Source organism: Xenopus laevis, chromosome 5S (assembly GCF_017654675.1).
Source record: "Xenopus laevis strain J_2021 chromosome 5S, Xenopus_laevis_v10.1, whole genome shotgun sequence".
NCBI lineage: Eukaryota > Metazoa > Chordata > Amphibia > Anura > Pipidae > Xenopus > Xenopus laevis.
In genome coordinates this window covers 134,569,854-134,589,287 of record NC_054380.1, presented here as the reverse complement: position 1 = coordinate 134,589,287, position 19,434 = coordinate 134,569,854, and the positions used below count along the sequence as shown (strand labels likewise).

Below are 19,434 nucleotides of genomic sequence, written 5' to 3'. Positions count from 1 at the left end.
ATCTTCTGTATTCAGTCTGGATGTGGGCAGCCAAGCAAACAGAAAATGTCTATATATATATATATATATATATATATATATATATATATATATATATATATATATATATATATATATATATATATATTAGCGGTGAGCACAACTTTCCCTTGTTTGTTATAATTTATACAGGAGCAGTGACCAGCTCCATGTTGTAGCTCCCACCCTTCCCAGCTATAGTCCGGTGATCCCACTGGTGTCTAATAAAAGGGCAGCCAAGTTTGGGAGTTTTACTTTGAAAGCAGCAAGTAAAGGTGGCCATAGACATATATATACATATATATATATATATATATATATATATATATATATATATATATATATATATATATATATATATATATATATATATATATATATATATATATATATATATATATATATATATTAGGGATGCACCAAACCCAGGATTCAGTTAAGGATTCGGCCAGGATTTGGCCTTTTTCAGCAGGATTTGGATTCGGCCGAATCCTTCTGCCCGGCCAAACCGAATCCGAATCCTAATTTGCATATGTAAACTAAGGGTGGGGAGGCAATTCACATGACTTTTTGTCACAAAACAAGGAAGTAAAAAATGTTTTCCCCTTTCCACCCCTAATTTGCATTTGCAAATTAGGGTTCGGATTCGGTTCGGTATTCGGTCGAATCTTTCGCAAAGTATTCAGGGGTTTGGACGAATCCAGAACAGTGGATTCGGTGCATCCCTAATCTATATATATAGAGCGGGAGGATCAGGTGGGGATTTGGTGAAGAGGACAAGGTTAAGGTGGCCATAGACGTAACAATTACAATTTTTCTTGGAAAAGATGTTTCCAAGAAAGATCATTTGTTTCAATACACACGTGTAGAGCTGAAGCGTCAGATATACATATAGAAACAATAGAATTCTACCTGTATCTGACCATTCAGCACTAACTATGGGCATTGATGCCTTTAAAGGAACTCAATCAAAGTTTTCCATCCAGCCTGATCGACGAGCCGACCGATATCCAAGTCTTCTGCCGATATCGGTTGGCTTTTTTTCAACCATACACGCACCGAATATCGTATGAAAATTTGTTTAATACGATATTATCTGTGCGTCTATGGCCACCTTAAGTTCCGGGTAAGGGCTGAACTACACGGTGCACCTTCTTCAGATCCAACACGCTGAGAGAAAGCGCATGCGACGAGACGGATGCGCTGAATATAATGTAAGTAATAGAAATGTTGCACCTACAAACTGCATGTATCCAACATGATGCAGTTTGTACAGTTTGCAACATTTCTACTTACATTATCTTCAATGCATCCGTTTAGTCGCATGCGCTTGCTTCATGTATAATGAAGCAATAAAATTCTTAATGAATCAGATGCAAGTTCAGTGTAGGACTGGCCAGATATGGGATGACTTTGATGTAGTTGTTCAGCTTAAATATATTGCAATATATGGACAAACAATCCCTGTTTTGTTTAAAGGGTAAGGCATTTTTTAGTAGCTTAAGGCACAAAATGTCTCAATGTCCTTAATATATTGATAATGGGTTGAGTGCAGAGGACCTGTAGTATTTGTGTGTATATAAATATAATCATGAAGGTATACTGCCCCTTTAATGCAACTTAGCGCATGACTGAACGGAACAGGACAGGGATTGTGTATATACATAATTAGCCGGAGGAGTAAATTGATTCTATTGTAGTTCCCCTGATCAATAAGTATCATGTTTAGTGCCAATATTTTACAAGGCGTATATTATAACACTGGCTCCCATGAATAATAAAAATGTTACTAAATATAATTTACTGTCGTTGCTTCTCTTTTAAGCATCAGATCTGCAGTCCGGCCAACCATGGGGTTCTCTTGACCCTGTTGACCACGGCCGATGTTTTCACAGACTATTTTGGGAGCACTTTTGCCATGTGACACCTGTGACCTTTTAGTGCTATAATCCTGGCAGGGACCTTCAGTGTTCTCTCAGGGGCCATTCCCTGCACTTAGGTTTTCCCCATATAACTCTATTACAAACAGAAAACAAAAGGTAAAGCAGCCAATCACAAGGCTGTGTAACATTGGGAAAGGTGCTCAAGTCCCAGGTATGGAGCAACTTCAGTCGGAGGTAATCACGGGCCCAGATTTGTGCTAAAGGCCTGGTCCTAAGGTGGCAGGATTTTAGGAGTGGCATGTCTCCCAGCTGCACCCCATTGATTGCCAAGCATTGGGGGCGCGAGCCACAAGCCCATCCCCAGGAAATTTTTCCAATTTAGGAAAACTGGGTTGTATTTCCTGGGACTGACACGTCAATTGGCCAATTGCCGATTGCCCCCACTGCATTATAGCCCCGCCCAGCTGCATCACTGCCCCGACACGTCTTGGTCCCGCCTCCCCCAGAGTTAATCGGGGGGAAAGGTGGCAACCCTAGCCTAGGGGCACCTACTATGTAAATCCGGCCCTGTATAATCTGTACAGCAATGATGGTGATGATGATTGGAGGGGCCCAGGTTTAATCATATTTTGAAGAAAGTTAAAACTATAGCCTATCGACTATTATTTTACTACGACTCCCCAAACAGCCTTCAGCTGTAGATTTTTTTTTAATTTTAAAGCTGGACACACATATACAGTCTGCATTTACCCGTTTCCTTAATCTTACCCTACTGAGTCATCTCTACATTACTAATTATTCTTCCCATCTCTGCCCAACCCCAACCGAGGTTGAAAAGGGACCCAATGCCCATCCTGCCCTAATGACATACATAGTTACATAGTAACATAATAACATAGTAAGTTAGGTTGAAAAAAGACACACGTCCATCAAGTTCAACCTTCTAAGTCTATATATTACCTGCCTAACTGCCAGTTGATCCAGAAGAAGGCAAAAAACCCATCTGAAGCCTCTCCAATTGGCCTCATAGGGGGAAAAATTCCTTCCTGACTCCAAAATGGCAATGGGACTAGTCCCTGGATCAACTTGTACTATGAGCTATCTCCCATATCCCTGTATTCCCTCACTTGCTAAACACCATCCAACCCCTTCTTATACCTATCTAATGTATCAGCCTGTACCACTGATTCAGGGAGACAATTCCACATCTTCACAGCTCTCACTGTAACAAACCCCTTCCCAATATTTAGCCGGAACCTCCTTTCTCCTAATAAGAAAATTAATTATATGATCCCCATCAGAGAGGGCAGGCTATAAGAGCAGTGGGGATCAGTAGTGAGTAAGTCAATAGGTGCAACTACATGGTGGTGCCCAACAGGCCCGGACTGGCAATCTGTGTGTTCTGGCAAATGCCAGAGCGACTGCCATAAGATGCCATAGAAAGTCACTCTTTAGTGGGCTGGTGGGGAGCTGAGTGGGCCTCTCTGTACTTGAAATGCCAGGGCCTGGTGCCCAGCCAATCTTACCCAAACCCAACCAGAACCCAACATGGAATAAGTATATTTCAGCCTGGAATTAACCAACCAGCAGGTTTAGGCCAGTCCAAAAAAGATGATCTGAGCCAGTCCACTTTAGCTGTTCAGTTGTGCCCTTAAGAACTAATAATTGATTTAACTAGAATAATTTGGCTGCAGAGAACATTTGTTGTCACCTTCAACTAACATTGAGTATGAAGATCTATTTTATAAACATGAATAAGGTAAGATGTCTATACTTTCTATTGCTAAGTCCCTGGAATTAACTGTAACTTACTGAAACTGTGATTTGTTTAAAGACTGGATGGGGATTCTGGGAGTTGTAGTTTCACTATGGATGGCTGCCCATTCAGTGGGATGAAATTCACATGTCAGCTATCTATAAGCAGTTGGTGCAAGTAAATAAGGGAATAGTAACAGACAGAATGCTTCAGTGGCAATAACATTCACAAATAACATTTAAATGAGTTTTTAGTTAATATATATTGGAAAGCTCCTTGTTGGCACAGAGTCACCCCTCTGGCACTACCAGTGTCCCATCCCGTTTCATGTGGAGCTGACTGAGAAACAGAGCAATGTATAGACAGGTATAAACTGCCATTCCAGAATCCCATATTCTTCTGCTGAATTCCCCATGATAGTGAGGTGGGTGTGACACGCTGAATTCTAAATGGCAAAAGCATTTCTTCTACATTACGTTATTGACCTCTTGTGATACCAGCTCTCAGGCTCCTGCACCCCCATAAAACAGGACACATATTACATCCACACCCTGCCCAGGCTTTTAGCAAAACATCTCAATGCAGCAGACTAAACAGCATTCCAAGCTGCCATGACATATGCATCTAAACAATTAGCAGCCAATTCTATGCTAATTTCCTATGCCCCTACTAATTATAATTTAACAAAACACTACACCATTAACACAAGATTCTCTGCCAAAATATTGAGAAAATGCCTTCGGCCCACAAAGCATTTGATCACTGTAGACTGTCACAATGTCAGACATTCAATACAATTCTATACATATATTGTACATACAATATACAGGTATGGGACCTGTTATATAGAATGCTCGGAGTGGGGTTTTCCGGATAAGGGATCTTTCCTTAATTTAGAATTCCATACCTTAAGGCTACTAAAAATAATTTAAACATTAAAGGGATTCCGTCATGATTTTTATGGTGTAGTTTTTATTTCTAAATGACACTGTTTACACTGCAAATAATTCACTCTACAATATAAAGTTTCATTCTTGAACCAACCAGTGTATTTAGTTGTAATATTGGTGTGTAGGTGCATCTCAGGTCATTTTGCCTGGTCATGTGCTTTCAGAAAGAGCCAGCACTTTAGGATGGAACTGCTTTTTGGCAGGCTGTTGTTTCTCCTACTCAATGTAACTGAATGTGTCTCAGTGGGACCTGGATTTTACTATTGAGTGCTGTTCTTAGATCTACCAGGCAGCTGTTATCTTGTGTTAGGGAGCTGCTATCTGGTTACCTTCCCATTGTTCTTTTGTTTGACTGCTGGGGGGAAAAGGGAGGGGGTGATATCACTCCAACTTGCAGTACAGCAGTAAAGAGTGACGGAAGTTTATCAGAGTGCAAATCACATGACTGGGGGCAGCTGGGAAAATGACAATATGTCTAGCCCCATGTCAGATTTAAAAATTAAATATAAAAAAAATCTCTTTGCTCATTTGAGAAACGGATTTCAGTGCAGAATTCTGCTGGAGCTGCATTATTAACTGATGCGTTTTGAAAAAAGAAAAACATGTTTTCCTATGACAGTATTCCTTTAAATTTTTCATTATTATATATAATTATCTTAGGATCAAGTACAAAGTAAGGAAAACATTTTCAACTATTTAATTGAAATTAAGTCTTCAGGAGGCAGCTATCCCATAAGTCTGAGTTTTCTGGATAACAGATTTCCAGAGGATTGATCCCATACCTATATCTATCTATCTATCTATCTATCTATCTATCTATCTATCTATCTATCTATCTATCTATCTATCTATCTATCTATCTATCTATCTATATATGTATATATATATATATATATACATCTCTCTCTCTCTCTCTCTCTCTCTCTCTCTCTCTCTATGGAATTATATATATACTGTGATACTACAATAAATTATTGAGTTTTGGAAACAGAGTGCTGGTCCTCTTCACAATTATATATATATATATATATATATATATAGCACCAGAAGATAGAGGGCCAAAGTTCAGGAACATAGGGCCCCAGGCAGGCATATTTATAACTGTCATAGGGTGTGACCGAAATTAAAAGACCAAGATTCAGTTCCCTGGAGGTTGACGTCTCAGGAATATGAGGGGCACGAAACCTGCAGCCCAAAAGCCGGAAAGCCGGTGGCTGCCTTTGTCCCTTTTGTATTTAGTTATATGGAGACCAAAAGGGCACTTTATTTATAAAGGAACAGTTGCTTCTACATCACTAACACTTGTTCCTGCCCCAGTGGAGCTTACAGGATAAGGTTCCTATCACATAAACTTTATTCAATATTATCAGGAGCCAATGAATTTGCCTGTGTGTTTTTGGAGTATGGGAGGATTGAAAAAGGGCTGGATAAGCTCGAAACGTCGCTTAGCTTGAGGCACAAATAAAATTGTACTTTTTTCACTAAATCAGAGTGCTGCCGAAATTTCTTGAATATGAAGTGTGGGAGGAATCACATACAGACGCAGAACAAATATATTAAATCCTTGCAGAAAGTGCCCTGCCTGGAATCAAACCTGTGACACCAGCAGTGGGAGTAGTAAGGCTACTTACTCAGTGTGTCAAACAGACCTTCAGTTCCCATTGACCAACTGCTGGCTCATCTGAGAGAGGAATGCTGGGAGCAGGGGTGTAACTACAGAAGAAGAAGAAGAGGGGGGCAGGAGTAATAGGGGGCCCCATGAGGCCCAAATAAGGAGCAATTTCAACATATATTAGTAAAACAGGACAATCTCTGGATATGTTGGGGGGCCCTAAAATTAATTTGCTGTGGGGCCCAGTAACATCTAGTTACACCTTGTCTGGGAGCATAAGGACATGCCTGTCTCTGACCTCCTGGCACAGTAAAGCCACACCTCCCAACATTTTGGAAATAGAAAGATTTTTTTTTGACCACACCTATTTTATGGTCACACCCCCTAATTACCATGCCTATTTTACAAAATTTGGCAGGTTATGGAAAGTTTGAACACATTTCTGTGTTTTTTTCTGTTATATTACAGTTTTGCCCTTTAAGCTGCAAATCACAGTTTCCCCAAGAGACCTGCTCATCTTAAATTGTTACAGTTGTTTTTTGCTTATCTTAAATTGTTATAAATGTCTCTAGATGCACCTGCCACGTATTCTGGGCTTCTGCCAAAAGCCAATTAAGTTTTGGAAACGTTGTATCTTTTTCTGGCTGTTCAGTGCAGGAGATCAAGTCCGGACATTTCAGTTAAAATCTGGGACTGCGGGTTGAACTGTCAAAATCGGGACTGTCCCGCGAAAAATGGGACAGTTGGAAGGATTGGGAAGGGAAGGTAAAGCCACAGTCTGAGCATAGTACCTTGTGCACCCATACATCTGTGAGTTTCTGCACTGCCCGCTGACCCATCATTTGCCCAATCGGCAGAACTGCACCAGGGCCCTGGGGCAACCACCTTTTTTTTAATGAAGGGGAAGGGGTCCTATTCCGTATTTATCCTAATCTTACATACAGCAAAACAGTATTCATTCTGTAAATAGCACCACAGGCAAAAATGATATATATAGTGAATAAAGTACCCCCTATTGTAAAATATAAGGATATTATACCTGTAAGTCACCGAGGAGTTCCATGATCATATAAAAGCATGAGGCTGAAGGCCGAGTGTTTTTATACAGGTCATGGAACTCCGAGGTTACTTCTAATTAGGGATGCACTGAATCTCCTTTTTTGGATTCAGCAGAACCCCCGAATACTTTGCAAAATTCCAATTTGCATATGCAAATTAGGGGTGGAAAGGGGAAAACATTTTATACTTCTTTGTTTTGTGACAAAAAGTCATGTGAATTGCCTCCCCGCCCCTAATTTACATATGCAATTTAGGATTCAGATTTGGTTCGGCTGGGCAGAAGGATTCGGCCGAATCCAAAACCGGCTGAAAAAAGCCGAATCATGGTCGAACTGAATCCTGGATTCGGTGCATCCCAACTTTTAATATCCTCATATTTTTCAACAAGGGGTACTTTATTTATTATAATACACAAGTTTCAGTGTGTCATGTGACATAAATGACATCACTACTCACCGTTTATAACTGATGACATCACTAAGCATCGTTTATAAGGATATCATTTACAGGATATTGATGGCTCTTGTGTGTATATATATATATATATATATATATATATATATATAGCCTGAGTTGTACAGGATCATGGCCCCCAAACCTGCTTTTTCATACCCCATAATGAGAAGCAAGTTACCCGTATAGTCATGTTATATAAATAGCCTCCAACACTTGACAGGTGATGTAGTTGTTGATGTTTTATAAATAGAATATATGTTCCTTGTACAGAACTGCGTACGGGGCATATCTCATTATAAACTCTCAGCTCTCTTTCTGCCTATCTGTATTCTTGCACTAGGGAGGGAGCTGTCATATTGCTTGCCTCAGCAGAGACATTCTCATAGTTTTTAATTCAACAGCAGGTTTAATAGTCATCAATATATCTCATATATTATATATTCTTATTATTACATATATATTATATATATTCTTAAATATTCTATATATGCCCGGAGCAACTGCCACATTAGCAGAGCAAGTTATATGGCAGCTCCCGCATCTGTGTTTTAATGCAAAACACTGAGGGTTTTGTGGGGTCAGTAAGTTATTCCATCATACAGGCATGGGATCCGTTATCTGAAAACCCGTTATCCAGAAAGCTCCGGATTAAGGGAAGGCCATCTCCCATAGACTCCATTATAATCAAATAATTCACATTTTTGTTTTATATAAATAATCCAAAATATTACAAATGATTTTCTTTTTCTATGTATAATAAAACAGTAGTTTGTACTTGATCCCAACTAAGATATAATTAATCCTTATTGGAAGCAAAACCAGACTATTGGGTTCATTTAATGTTTACATGATTTTCTAGTAGACTTAAGGTATGAAGATCCAAATTACAGAAAGATCTATTATCCAGAAAACCCCAGGTCCCGTACCATATTGTGATATCATTGTAACTAAAGGGATAAGAAACACTGTTTAGGCTAAGTTTATCCATTTAATTGGAATTAACCCATTTCATTCCCAGGCTCTAGAGATGTGCAACAGGATCAAGTAAGGGATAGCTTACACTGACTAATATATGACAGTTGCAATTGACTCATTAGTACCCACTGTATCAGACTGCACATCCCTCTCTTAAACCCACCTCTGGCCAGAGCTGGGGTGCCAATTGGCACCCACCTACCTTAACAAAAAGTTCTATGTCCGGATCCCGTTCCTCCCCGTTGGTGGGAGCAGAGTCTGTCATTGTTTGTTTATACTGAGGAATATTCTCTGCGTTGCGATTGGTCAGAGTAACAGTGTGATAATATCCCAAAGTGCCTGGTGCAGTTGATCAGCCTCTCAAAGTGCCCGGCTGGCAAATAGGGGACCCTACAGACGAGTCCCAGGGGTTAAGGTAGCACCCCTCATCCTACAGGGAGAGCAGGCAGGTGTCTCTGCTTATTCCACACTCTCAGAGACAGCAGAGTCCTCCCTTGTGCTGGATCCTTATGTCACATAAACTGACAGCCTGAAATAGCCCTGGCACCCAGCGTTGAAGACAGGGGGCGGGATTAGATGACAGGGGATGGGCCAATGACAGCTCACTCCTGTCTGGGTGACAGAGGTCCCCTCCTATGAATGATTGGCTTGCACTCAACTGTCACTGCGTTCAAGGGGATCTCCACCCAAAAACAGTTTTTCACCTAACGAAAGAAAATATCATTCTAAGCAACTTTCCTATATACATTCATTAAGTTAGTTCTGGATTGCAACTGAGAACAGCCCGTGCTTGTCCCTTTCTGTTCTCTAGTTCTGACTCTTGAAACAAAGTAGGAGGAGTCGCTTCTATGTCAGCTCTGTGAAATCAGCTGGCTTCTGCTACTGTGTTTCAAGAGTCAGAACCAGCAGTGCAGTGAATATAAACGCAGCCAGGCGGATACGGCTTTCAATAATAAATACAATGACAATATTAAAAGGGTTGTTCACTTTTAAATTTATTAGTATGATGTAGAGAGGGATATTCAGAGGCAATTTGCAATTGGTTTTCAGTTTTTATTTTTTGAGTTATTCAGCAGCTCTCCAGTTTGCAATTTCAGCCATCTAGTTGCTAGGGTCCAAATTACCCGAGCAACCATGCATTGATTTGAATAAGAGACTGGAATAGAAAGATGGGTAATAAAAAGTAGCAATAATAATAAATGGGTAGCCTTACAGAGTTTTTGTTTTTTAGATGGGGTCAGTGACCCACATTTGAAAGCTGAAAAAGGTAAATAATTTAAAAAAACGATAAAAAAAATAAATAATGAAGACCATTTGTAAAGTTTCTATTGTATAACATACTAAGGGGCCCATTTACTTAACTCGAGAGAAGGAATGAATAAAAAAAAACCTTTGAATTTCGAATGTTTTTTTTGCTACTTTGACCATCGAATGGGCTACTTCGACCTTCGACTACGACTACGACTTCGACTCAAACGATGCAAACTAAAAATCGTTCGACTATTCGACCATTTGATAGTCGAAGTACTGTCTCTTTAAGAAAAAACTTCTTTTTTAACGAAGAAAAATCGTTCGATCGAACGAGTAGCACTAAATCCTTCGACTTCGATATTCGAAGTCGAAGGATTTAACTTTGACAGTCGAATATCGAGGGTTAATTAACCCTCGATCAGGGGCATAACTACAGAGGAAGCAGACCCTGCGGCTGCAGGGGGGCCCAGGAGGTACAGGGGGCCCCATGAGACTCTCATTGATGAGCAATTTGAACATATATTGGTAAAACAGGATCCACTACACTGTAATTATTTCATCACCCTCATCACCCAATAAACAGTATGCTCTTTGGCCAAGAATCTAATTCCTTTTCTGTTCACCCTATGTTATACTGTGTAAGAAAAGGCTGCATTAGTGAGTAGTGATGGGAGAATTTCTCCCGTTTTGCTCCGCCGAAAAATTATTGAATTTCCCACGAAATTTATGAAACGGCGAAAAATTAGGGAAACTCAAAAATGGACGTCCGCATCAATTTTGATGTTAAAGTCAATGGCGTCCAAATAGTGTTGACGCGCGGTGGTTTTGACGCAATCGACTTTTCGTCCAAATTTTTTTCGCAAGTTTATCTGTCAATGGTGAAACACGGAAATTTTCCACGAATTTGCGTCAGGCGAATTGATTCACCCATCAATATTAGTGAACTGTATATATACGTATTCTTGAGTGGAAAAACAGGAAAATGCAGAGCCGGGACAAGAAAGCTATTTTTAAAAATTCATAAAGAACCATACGACCGTGACCTGAAGGGATCTTCACTGCCATTTGTTCTGCTCCTTAACCCCAGTATGGGAGTGTCTGTGTCTTATATACAATTCAATATATACAATATACAATATGCAATTCTTCCCACAATCAGTTAAATGTTGTTGTTCACATTTCAGTTAACTTTCAGTATGATGTAGAGAGCAATATTCTGAGACAATTTGCAGTTGGTCTTCATTTTTTTCATTACTTGTGGTGTTTGAAATCCAGACAGGACATTGACGTCATCACTCCCACCCCTGACATCACCGGTCCCTCCCCCAATGGCAACAGCCCGCCACCTGATATCACCACCCCGCCCCCCAATGTCACTGACACGCCCCTGACATCATCATTCGCCCCCGACATCATCCGTCCCCTGCCCGGTTTCCACAAAAAGAAAAGAATGGCAACCTTACTTGAACAAGAGACTGGAATATAAATAGGAGAGGCCTGAATAGAAAGATGAGTAATAAAAAGTAACAATACATGTGTAGCCTTACAGAGTATTTGTTTTATAGATGGGGTCAGTGACCCCCATTTGAAAGCTGGAAAAAGTCAGAAGAAGAAGGGAAATAATTAAAAAACGTAAAAGTGAACCCTTTAAAATGATCTAATGTCTCTGCCATTCTACAAAGAGTACAATATGTATCATCCAGACTCAAGTACAGATATGGGATCCATTATCCGGAAACCCGTTATCCAGAAAGATCCGAACTAGGGAAAGGCCGTCTCCCACAGACTCCATTATAATCAAATAATTAGTGATGGGCAAATTTGTCCTGTTTTGCTTTGCCACAAAATTAGCGAAATTTCCGAAACAGGTGAAAAATTTGCGAAACTGGATTTTTGACGCCGCGACAATTTCGGCACTGGCGACAATTGACACACATTAAAGTCAATGGGCATCCGTTTAATTGTCGCAGTTTAATTTTTTGACGAATTTTCCACAGCAGATTTGCAAATTTATTCCAAATAAATTTGCACATCACAACAAATAATCCAAATTTTTAAAAATGATTTCCTTTTTCTGTGTAATAATAAAACAGTCGCTTGTACTTCATCCCAATTAAGATATAAGTTATTCTTATTGGAAGCAAAACCAGCCTATTTTATGTTTACTTGATAGTAGACTTAAGACTTAAGGTATGAAGATCCAAATTACAGAAAGATCCTTTATCTGGAAAACCCCAGTTCCCGAGCATTCTGGATAACAGGTCCCATTCCTGTACAAGCATCTGTATGATAGCAGAATACGCCTTAAGCAAATGACAGCCACCTCCCAGTAGTTATGGCCCCGGTGACTATAAACAAGAAATGTGTGTTATTTCATGGAGTCTCTATGGCTGGGTGTGACACAGGATACTATTAGTAAGAAGTTTATCCTGCACAGATATGCGTAAAATGTTAATGGTTTTATAACTGTGTTTGAAGATAGAAATATATATATATACTTGCAGGAAGCATAGTTTACTCGTGGAGCTGTAGTCATGGTTTCAACTGGCTTTCTACACCTGCAATTCTACTGGTATGTGTTGCAGGTAATATCCCGTTTTTATTAAGCTCAGACTCAGGGGCAAATTCACTAAGATGCGAAGTTGCGCCAGGCGCAACTTCGCCGCACTTCGCCAGGCGTAGTTTCGCCAGCGCTTCGCAAATTCACTAAAATCCGAAGTTGCGCACAGAGGTAGCGTAAGGTTGCGAAGTTGCGCTAGCGTTGTTTCGCTATATAAAGCGAAGTTGCGCTAGCGAAGGCTAATTTGCATACGGCGCGAAATTCAAATTTCAATGGAGGAACACGTATCTGCACTACAAATGCCTAGAAAACCTTCAAATCTGCAAATAAAAATTTTATTTTGCCCTACACATGTGCCCACTGTCTAGGTAAGTTGCCATGAGTCAGGAAATGTAGGGGGGAGGAAGGGGAGCCCCAAAAAATTTTCGATCTTTTTCAGCCTATCAGCCGTCATGTAGAAAACACGCCAGCGTTTTTTTGGGACTTAGAAAAAATTTTGACTTTTTTTTAAACAATCTCTATCTACTCTATTGCGCTTCGCCAGGTCTGAGGTGGCGAAGGAAGTCTAGCGTAAAAGGTAGCGTTCACTACATTGCGCAAGTTAGTGAATTTGCGTAGTTTCGTCGCTAGCGAAGATTCGCCTGGCGTAAGGTTGCGAAGTAACACTAGCGAAACTACGCCAGCGTTCGTTAGTGAATTTGCGCAGTAGCGAAAATGCCAAATGCTAGCGAATTAACGCTAGCGTTCGGCGCTTCGCGCCTTAGTGAATTTGCCCCTCAGAGTTTAAAAGCAGTATGAAAATGTAAATGTAGATGCATTTTGCTTCCAAACGGCTTATTTTTTTTTTCGTTTTGGTGAAAGTTTCTGTCAGATCACAATCTCTTTGAGGTAGGTAGAAAGCCTGCAAGTCTGTCCTTCGGTGGTCAGTGGGCGTAGTATCAATGGGACAAATTAGATAATTCCATCAAAGGAGGGCTACGAAGGTGGCGATTGCTCCTCCCTCTGCTGTTGTAACAGCTCTTACTCTTCTTGGAAGGTTCCCACTAGATGTTGGAATAATGTTGGTGGGATTTTATTTCCAATCAGCCACAAGAGCATTGGTGAGGTTGGGCACTGAAATTGGGTAACATGCCTAAATCGCAGCCAGGGTTCCTATTCCAGTTTCATAGTGGTTCAGTTTAGGGACGGACTGGTTCAGCAGGTCACCAGGAAAAAAATAAAGTTGGGCCCCGCCAGCCTAGATCTGCTCCCCGCCTGAGACCCTAAGTGCTGCTCGCTGACGTCCCCCTGGCAACACACTCACTCGCAAACAAGGTAAGGCTGGGGGATGGCAGCTGGGGGTTAGCATACCTCCCAATATTTGGAAAATGGAAAGATGGACAGAAACTTTTGCCATGAGCAGTGCAGCGAAATTGTTTTGGACCACGTCCATTTTAGGGCCACACCCCCTAAATACCACATCCTTTTAACAAAATTTGGTTATGGAAAGTTTGAACACATTTCTGGGGGTTTTAGGGTCAGGTGATATGTGTTATTACAGTTTTGCTAATGACGGTGAATTGCTCTTGAAGCTGCAAGTCACAGTTTCCCAAACAGGCTTGCGTATCTTAAATAGTTGCAATTGTTTCTTGGCTTATCTTAAATTGTTACAAATGTATGTGCACCTGCCATTCTGGGCTCTGGGCCAAAATCCTCAGTTTTAGAAACTTTGTATCTTTTTCTGGCTGTTCAGTGCAGGTGATCAAAGAGAAAGTTGGGACATTTCAGTAACAATCCGGGACTCCAAGTTGAGCTGTCAACAATGGGACTGTCCTGCAAAAACGGGACAGTTGGGAGATATGGGTTAGGATGAGGCAGGGACCCGAGGGGTGTGGGTGGGGACCTGAGACAGAAGCCCTGGTGGGCCCTGGACCCCCAAGTCTGTTGCTGGTTTGGTTGGGCTGAAATCAGGGTTCCATAGCAAATGTTGGTGAACTTTACATCACTCCAGTTTGGCATTGCACATGCTCTACCTGTGATCACTTATAAAAACTAGGGATGCAACGAATCCACTATTTTGGATTTGGCCGAGCCCTCGAATCCTTTGCGAAATATTCTGCCGTATACCGAACCGAATCCTAATTTGCATATGCAAATTAGTGGTGGGAAGGGGGAAACATTTTTTACTTCCTTGTTTTATGACAAAAAGTCACGTGGTTTCCCTTTCTGGCCATAATTTACATATGCAAATTAGGCCAGGCAGAAGGATTCGGCTGAAAAAGGCAGAATCCTGGCCGAATCCCGAACCGAATCCTGGATTCAGTGCATCCCTAATAAAAAACCCTACGCCCCCTATGAAGAGTTCTTGTGGTTCCAGGGACAGTATAGGGCTTAGCAGTAAATGATCCAAATGAAGACAAGTCATTTTAGTCAAAGTTTCCAGTTTTGATGCACAGATTAACCTCAGCCCCAAACTAAACGAAAGCAAGAAAGAAATAGGAAATGTGTGGAATGGAGAAGGTGAGGCTGATGACGGATAGGTACTGTCCCAGTGTTACCACAACAAAGGAAATTATATTTCTTCCTTCCCATCCATGTCCCCAGCCCGGAATACAGGCATGAGTCCAACGTGGTGAGTTCATGTGTTTGTTAAAAGGGCATGACTGAGGTGGTGTTTATTAGCTGTGGAGAGCTTTACGTGTTTATGTCGAATTATTGGCATATTCTACTCACGCCGGGATGGGACAAGGCTAGAATGGATCCTAATGACTCCTCTGCGCCACCAACACTCCAAAGGAATTTATACGGTTGCTTTATGGAGATCTTTTCTTTGCACCTGTAGGATCTATGTTAGTGAACCGTCTCATTTTTACACAGAGATGAGTTGCCTTAAAACCATGTTTCTCAATCTATTTCTCAGAAACACAGACCATTGATGAATCCCAACCCAACCCCAATTTTGCAATTTACTTAAAGATGGCCATAGATGCACCGATATTATCATACAAAACAAATTTTCATAACATATTTGGAGCGTATATGGCGGTATTGGTAGAAGACTTGGATATCAATCAGCTGATCGATCGGGCCGGCTGGAAAAATTTGATCAGGCGCCTTTGAAAGCACCTGAACATCGGCCATTGTTAGTACTGAATCGTCAGATTAGAATTCTATTGTTTCTATATGTATATCTGACGATTCAGCTCTACACGTGTTCATTGAAACAAACGATTTTTCTTGGAACAATCTTTTCCAGGAAAGATCGGAATTTTAACGTCTATTACCACCTTAATTCTTGCACCCAAACCCAATCCGGAGTCCTCCTCCATTTCTAATATCCAGACCCAACCCCTTCTGATGATGTCACAGAAGGACAATTAAGTTACCAAAGAGAGGTACAGGTGTTTCAATGTCACTGAAGGGGAGTAGGCCCTAATTTTAGTTTGGCCTGAACATAGAACCAATTATGCACCTCTTTTTAATGACTTAAAATGATAATTGTCTACAGAAGGATGAACAAAGTTGGTAAGACCAAGATTGTGCACATGCTCAGTGTGATCTGGGCTTCAGTTGGGAGGTTAATCTTAGGGATCGACATAAATTATCAAAACAGCACAAGTCAAATAATATCTGCCAGAAGCCGATACAACAAGACTGATTAATAATCAGAATATACAGACTGCACGGGGTCCTGTGTTGTCATGTAATCTAATGTGGATTTTATAGTTTTTGTATTGTTTAATTTTAAACTTTCTCCAACTCTGCAGAACCAGTGGCTGCAGCAAAATAATCCTCCAAATAGAATCCCAGTTTATCTGTTTAAATCTGGCTCCATGATCTTTGTCCCTGCAGCTGGAGTTGGAAACAGTAAAGGGGATGTAAAGGCAAAAATAAAATCCAATACAAATCTCAACACAGTCACCGACTGCTCTACAGGGAAACAAACAAAGCTGCTTGAGTTCTGCATGGCTGGGAATTAAGGCGGGGGCTCCCCCTGCTGTTCATAAGTATGATTGTTTACAGTCAGGTATGATTGATACAGTCAGGTTTCTTATAAAAACGGTACACATTTTTTCATTAAAGAAAGTAAAAATGGGATTTTTTTTTTGCCTTTACATGCTCTTTAAAGGGTATCATGAAGTCCAAGTCTATACACCATGGGGACCCATTTTTGAATCCCAAACTATTGGTTTTTAGGTGACTTAGTGAGTGTGTGTAAGCCTATGATTATACTCTTATGAGCTAGGGACTGTAGAGTCCCAAAGAGAAAGTTCAAATGGCAAGAACAACTAGGGATTAGGGTAGAAATAAGGCACTTTATGCACAGGGATATCATTCTGGAAGCTGATACTCTGTACACACTTTGTGAAGTCAACAGCATTTGGTCAAACAAAGGCAAAATATGGAATTTTCATGGACTTTTTGTGGATTGGACAAAAGCACAAAACCCTATCCCTACTGTACATAGATTGTAGGCAAATCCTTTGCTGGGGTGAAGTTACCCTGTAATTTGGTATCCGGACTCAGTAAATAAGGAATCAGTTTAATAGGATTCTAGGCAAAACAAGATCATTAGGAGATTAGGGGACTCCTTTACTATAAGAGGACACTTACTTTAAGTCGATTCACTGTAGGTTGGGGATTAAGCAGAAAAGACTGCCTCTGTTTAATGGTGCCGAGATAAAGAGTCTTTGCTTTGTTCTGTAAGACCATTTGCCATTTGTAAAGTGGAACAAAGACTTGGAGGAGAAACACTGACAGATCATGTTAAAGTCCTTAACTTAATGAAATGAGAGCAGCCAGGCCAACCAGGAGGAAAACATGTACGAGGTTGTTTACCATGGGCAGGGTTACAAGTGCTAGACTAGAGAGATAAGGGGTGTAATTCCCCTTAGGACCCATCCAATGAGCTTCCCAATGCCTTGCATCCTATAGCACTCGCTAACTTGGGGGTCTGAATGTGTTAACCACTGAGCTGCCATGTTGTCAACTGCTAACACAGTCCCAACCTTGCTGTGGTCCACTTAACCATATGATATTCAGCCAGGGACTGATTTTTATGGTGATGATAATAATGTTCTCTTTTAAGGTTTTATGAGCTGCCTCCTGACTATTTGCTCAGGGAAGTCCTTGGTTCTCTCTAGTAACCGTTCATTTAACAGATGGGGGATACCCTTACCTATAATCTATGATTTCAACTTTCTGGTCTAGAATATATTGAAGTATATCGCCATCTAGTGGGTACAACTATATATACAGTTGTATATGCCGAAAATTCAGAGGCAGAACCACCATAAACCCTAGGGGCAAATTTACTAAAGGGCGAAGCAGCCATCGCTAGCGACGGCAATTCGCAGTGACATCGCCAGTTTACAGGCGTAGAGGACAATTCGCTAGCGAAAGAGACTGTCGCTAAAGAAGTTTTGTGCCCTTTCGCCAGGTGAACAATCATCAAAGTGCAAACTTTTCACTACGTTACCCTTTTCACCAGAGTCTGCTTCGCCAGGTTATGCCTAGTGAATTGAGAAAATGAAGCTACATCTCCTCATTCTTATGTCAATTACATCATATCCTGTATGCTAAAAAGTCATAAAAAAAAGACAAAATGCTGGAGTTTTTTCATATTTTAAAGTGTGATTATGTTTAAAAGTTGTAACTGTTAATTTTTTTTAAAAAAACCATTTGCAGGTCCCTTTTGTCTTTATTTTGCTTCCTTGGACATGTGTAATAATAAGTGGCCACTTCAAGCATTTGCACCAACATCTCTAATAAAGACGTATATATATGACCTATATGTACCCGCACATATTTCAATTGACCTAGGTGTATTAATGAAGTTTCTCTAGGCAGAAAGTAACGCTAGTGTAAGTTCCTTAGAAATGCTCGCGCTGAGAGATTTTCATCTGCCAAGACATAACTTTGCATTTTGATGAATAAGCATATGCTCTGGGAATTAATGTCTGATGAAGTTGCATGAAGGGTGGCGGAGACTTCAAAGGCAAAAATTCTCCCTTTAGTAAATCTGCCGCAAGTGTTTTGTGAGCAGCCCCCTAGTGCCACACAAAGAGCCATTGAGACTTAGCTGTAAGGATTGTTTAGAGTCAGTAGGAGTCATTTATCGAGTTTGAAAATCACCGTGTTTTATGCACTTTGTCTAACATTTTAAAAAATTGCTGCAGGTGTCGGAACTCCAAAACCAGTGCAATTAGCATCAGAATTGAATAATCAGCAAACCTGTAGCATCAGCTTATATTACAGCCAGGGAATCTCATTTTCTGCTGGATAATTAGTGACGAGCCCTAAGCTTAGCTTCTCAACAGCCAATCAGAGCCCACTGAGCATGTGAGTGTCACAGACACTTTCCAAGATGGTGACCCCCTGTGACAAGTTTGAAGTCCTGGATCATTGCTGCTATTGACAAGCTCAAACTTTAGCCTCGTGCAATAAGTTCACTATATAAAATATGACATTTTTAGCCATATTCATTTTTAGGGTTAGTTCTCCTTTAATAAACACGAGAATGCATATCATATTTACAGCCTCCCATTATACACAAACTTTACCAGGATTTTATTATCAGGAGGATTGTTGGTTTTACTGTTATGTTAACCTTACCCTCTGAGTTCTTGACAACCCTCCCCTTTGCCTAAGAGCTGCTTTCTGAATGGGAAACTACACAGCACTCAGTTACACAGTCGCTCCCTTCCAGGTAAAGCAGCAGAATCTCCTCTACCAGCAACCATTGTAATGTGGGAGCTGCACTTCTGATCATACTCTCTCAGCTGCCCAGTGTGATACATACAGAACTAAATGACAATACAGGTACGGGACCTCTTATCCAGAATGCTCGGGACTTGGGGTTTCCCAGATAACGAATCTTTCCATAATTTGGATCTTAAGTCTACTAGTAAATCATGTAAACATTAAATAAACCA

At 40.6% G+C, this 19,434-nt stretch overlaps 1 protein-coding gene across 2 annotated transcripts in view; it reads right to left on the bottom strand.

Moving 5' to 3' along the window:
* clic5.S (chloride intracellular channel 5 S homeolog) overlaps positions 1–19,434 on the bottom strand; it is a 75,745-nt gene that overhangs the window by 36,526 nt on the left and 19,785 nt on the right. Inside the window, exon 1 of one of the 2 annotated variants that reach the window (XM_041565092.1) lies at positions 8,912–9,243. The exons of the other annotated variant lie outside the window; for it this stretch is intronic. Coding sequence (XP_041421026.1) covers positions 8,912–8,974 — 63 coding nt within the window. The 5' untranslated portion in view covers positions 8,975–9,243. Of the gene's footprint in view, positions 1–8,911; positions 9,244–19,434 lie in introns of those variants that run through there. 2 annotated transcript variants of the gene reach the window in all.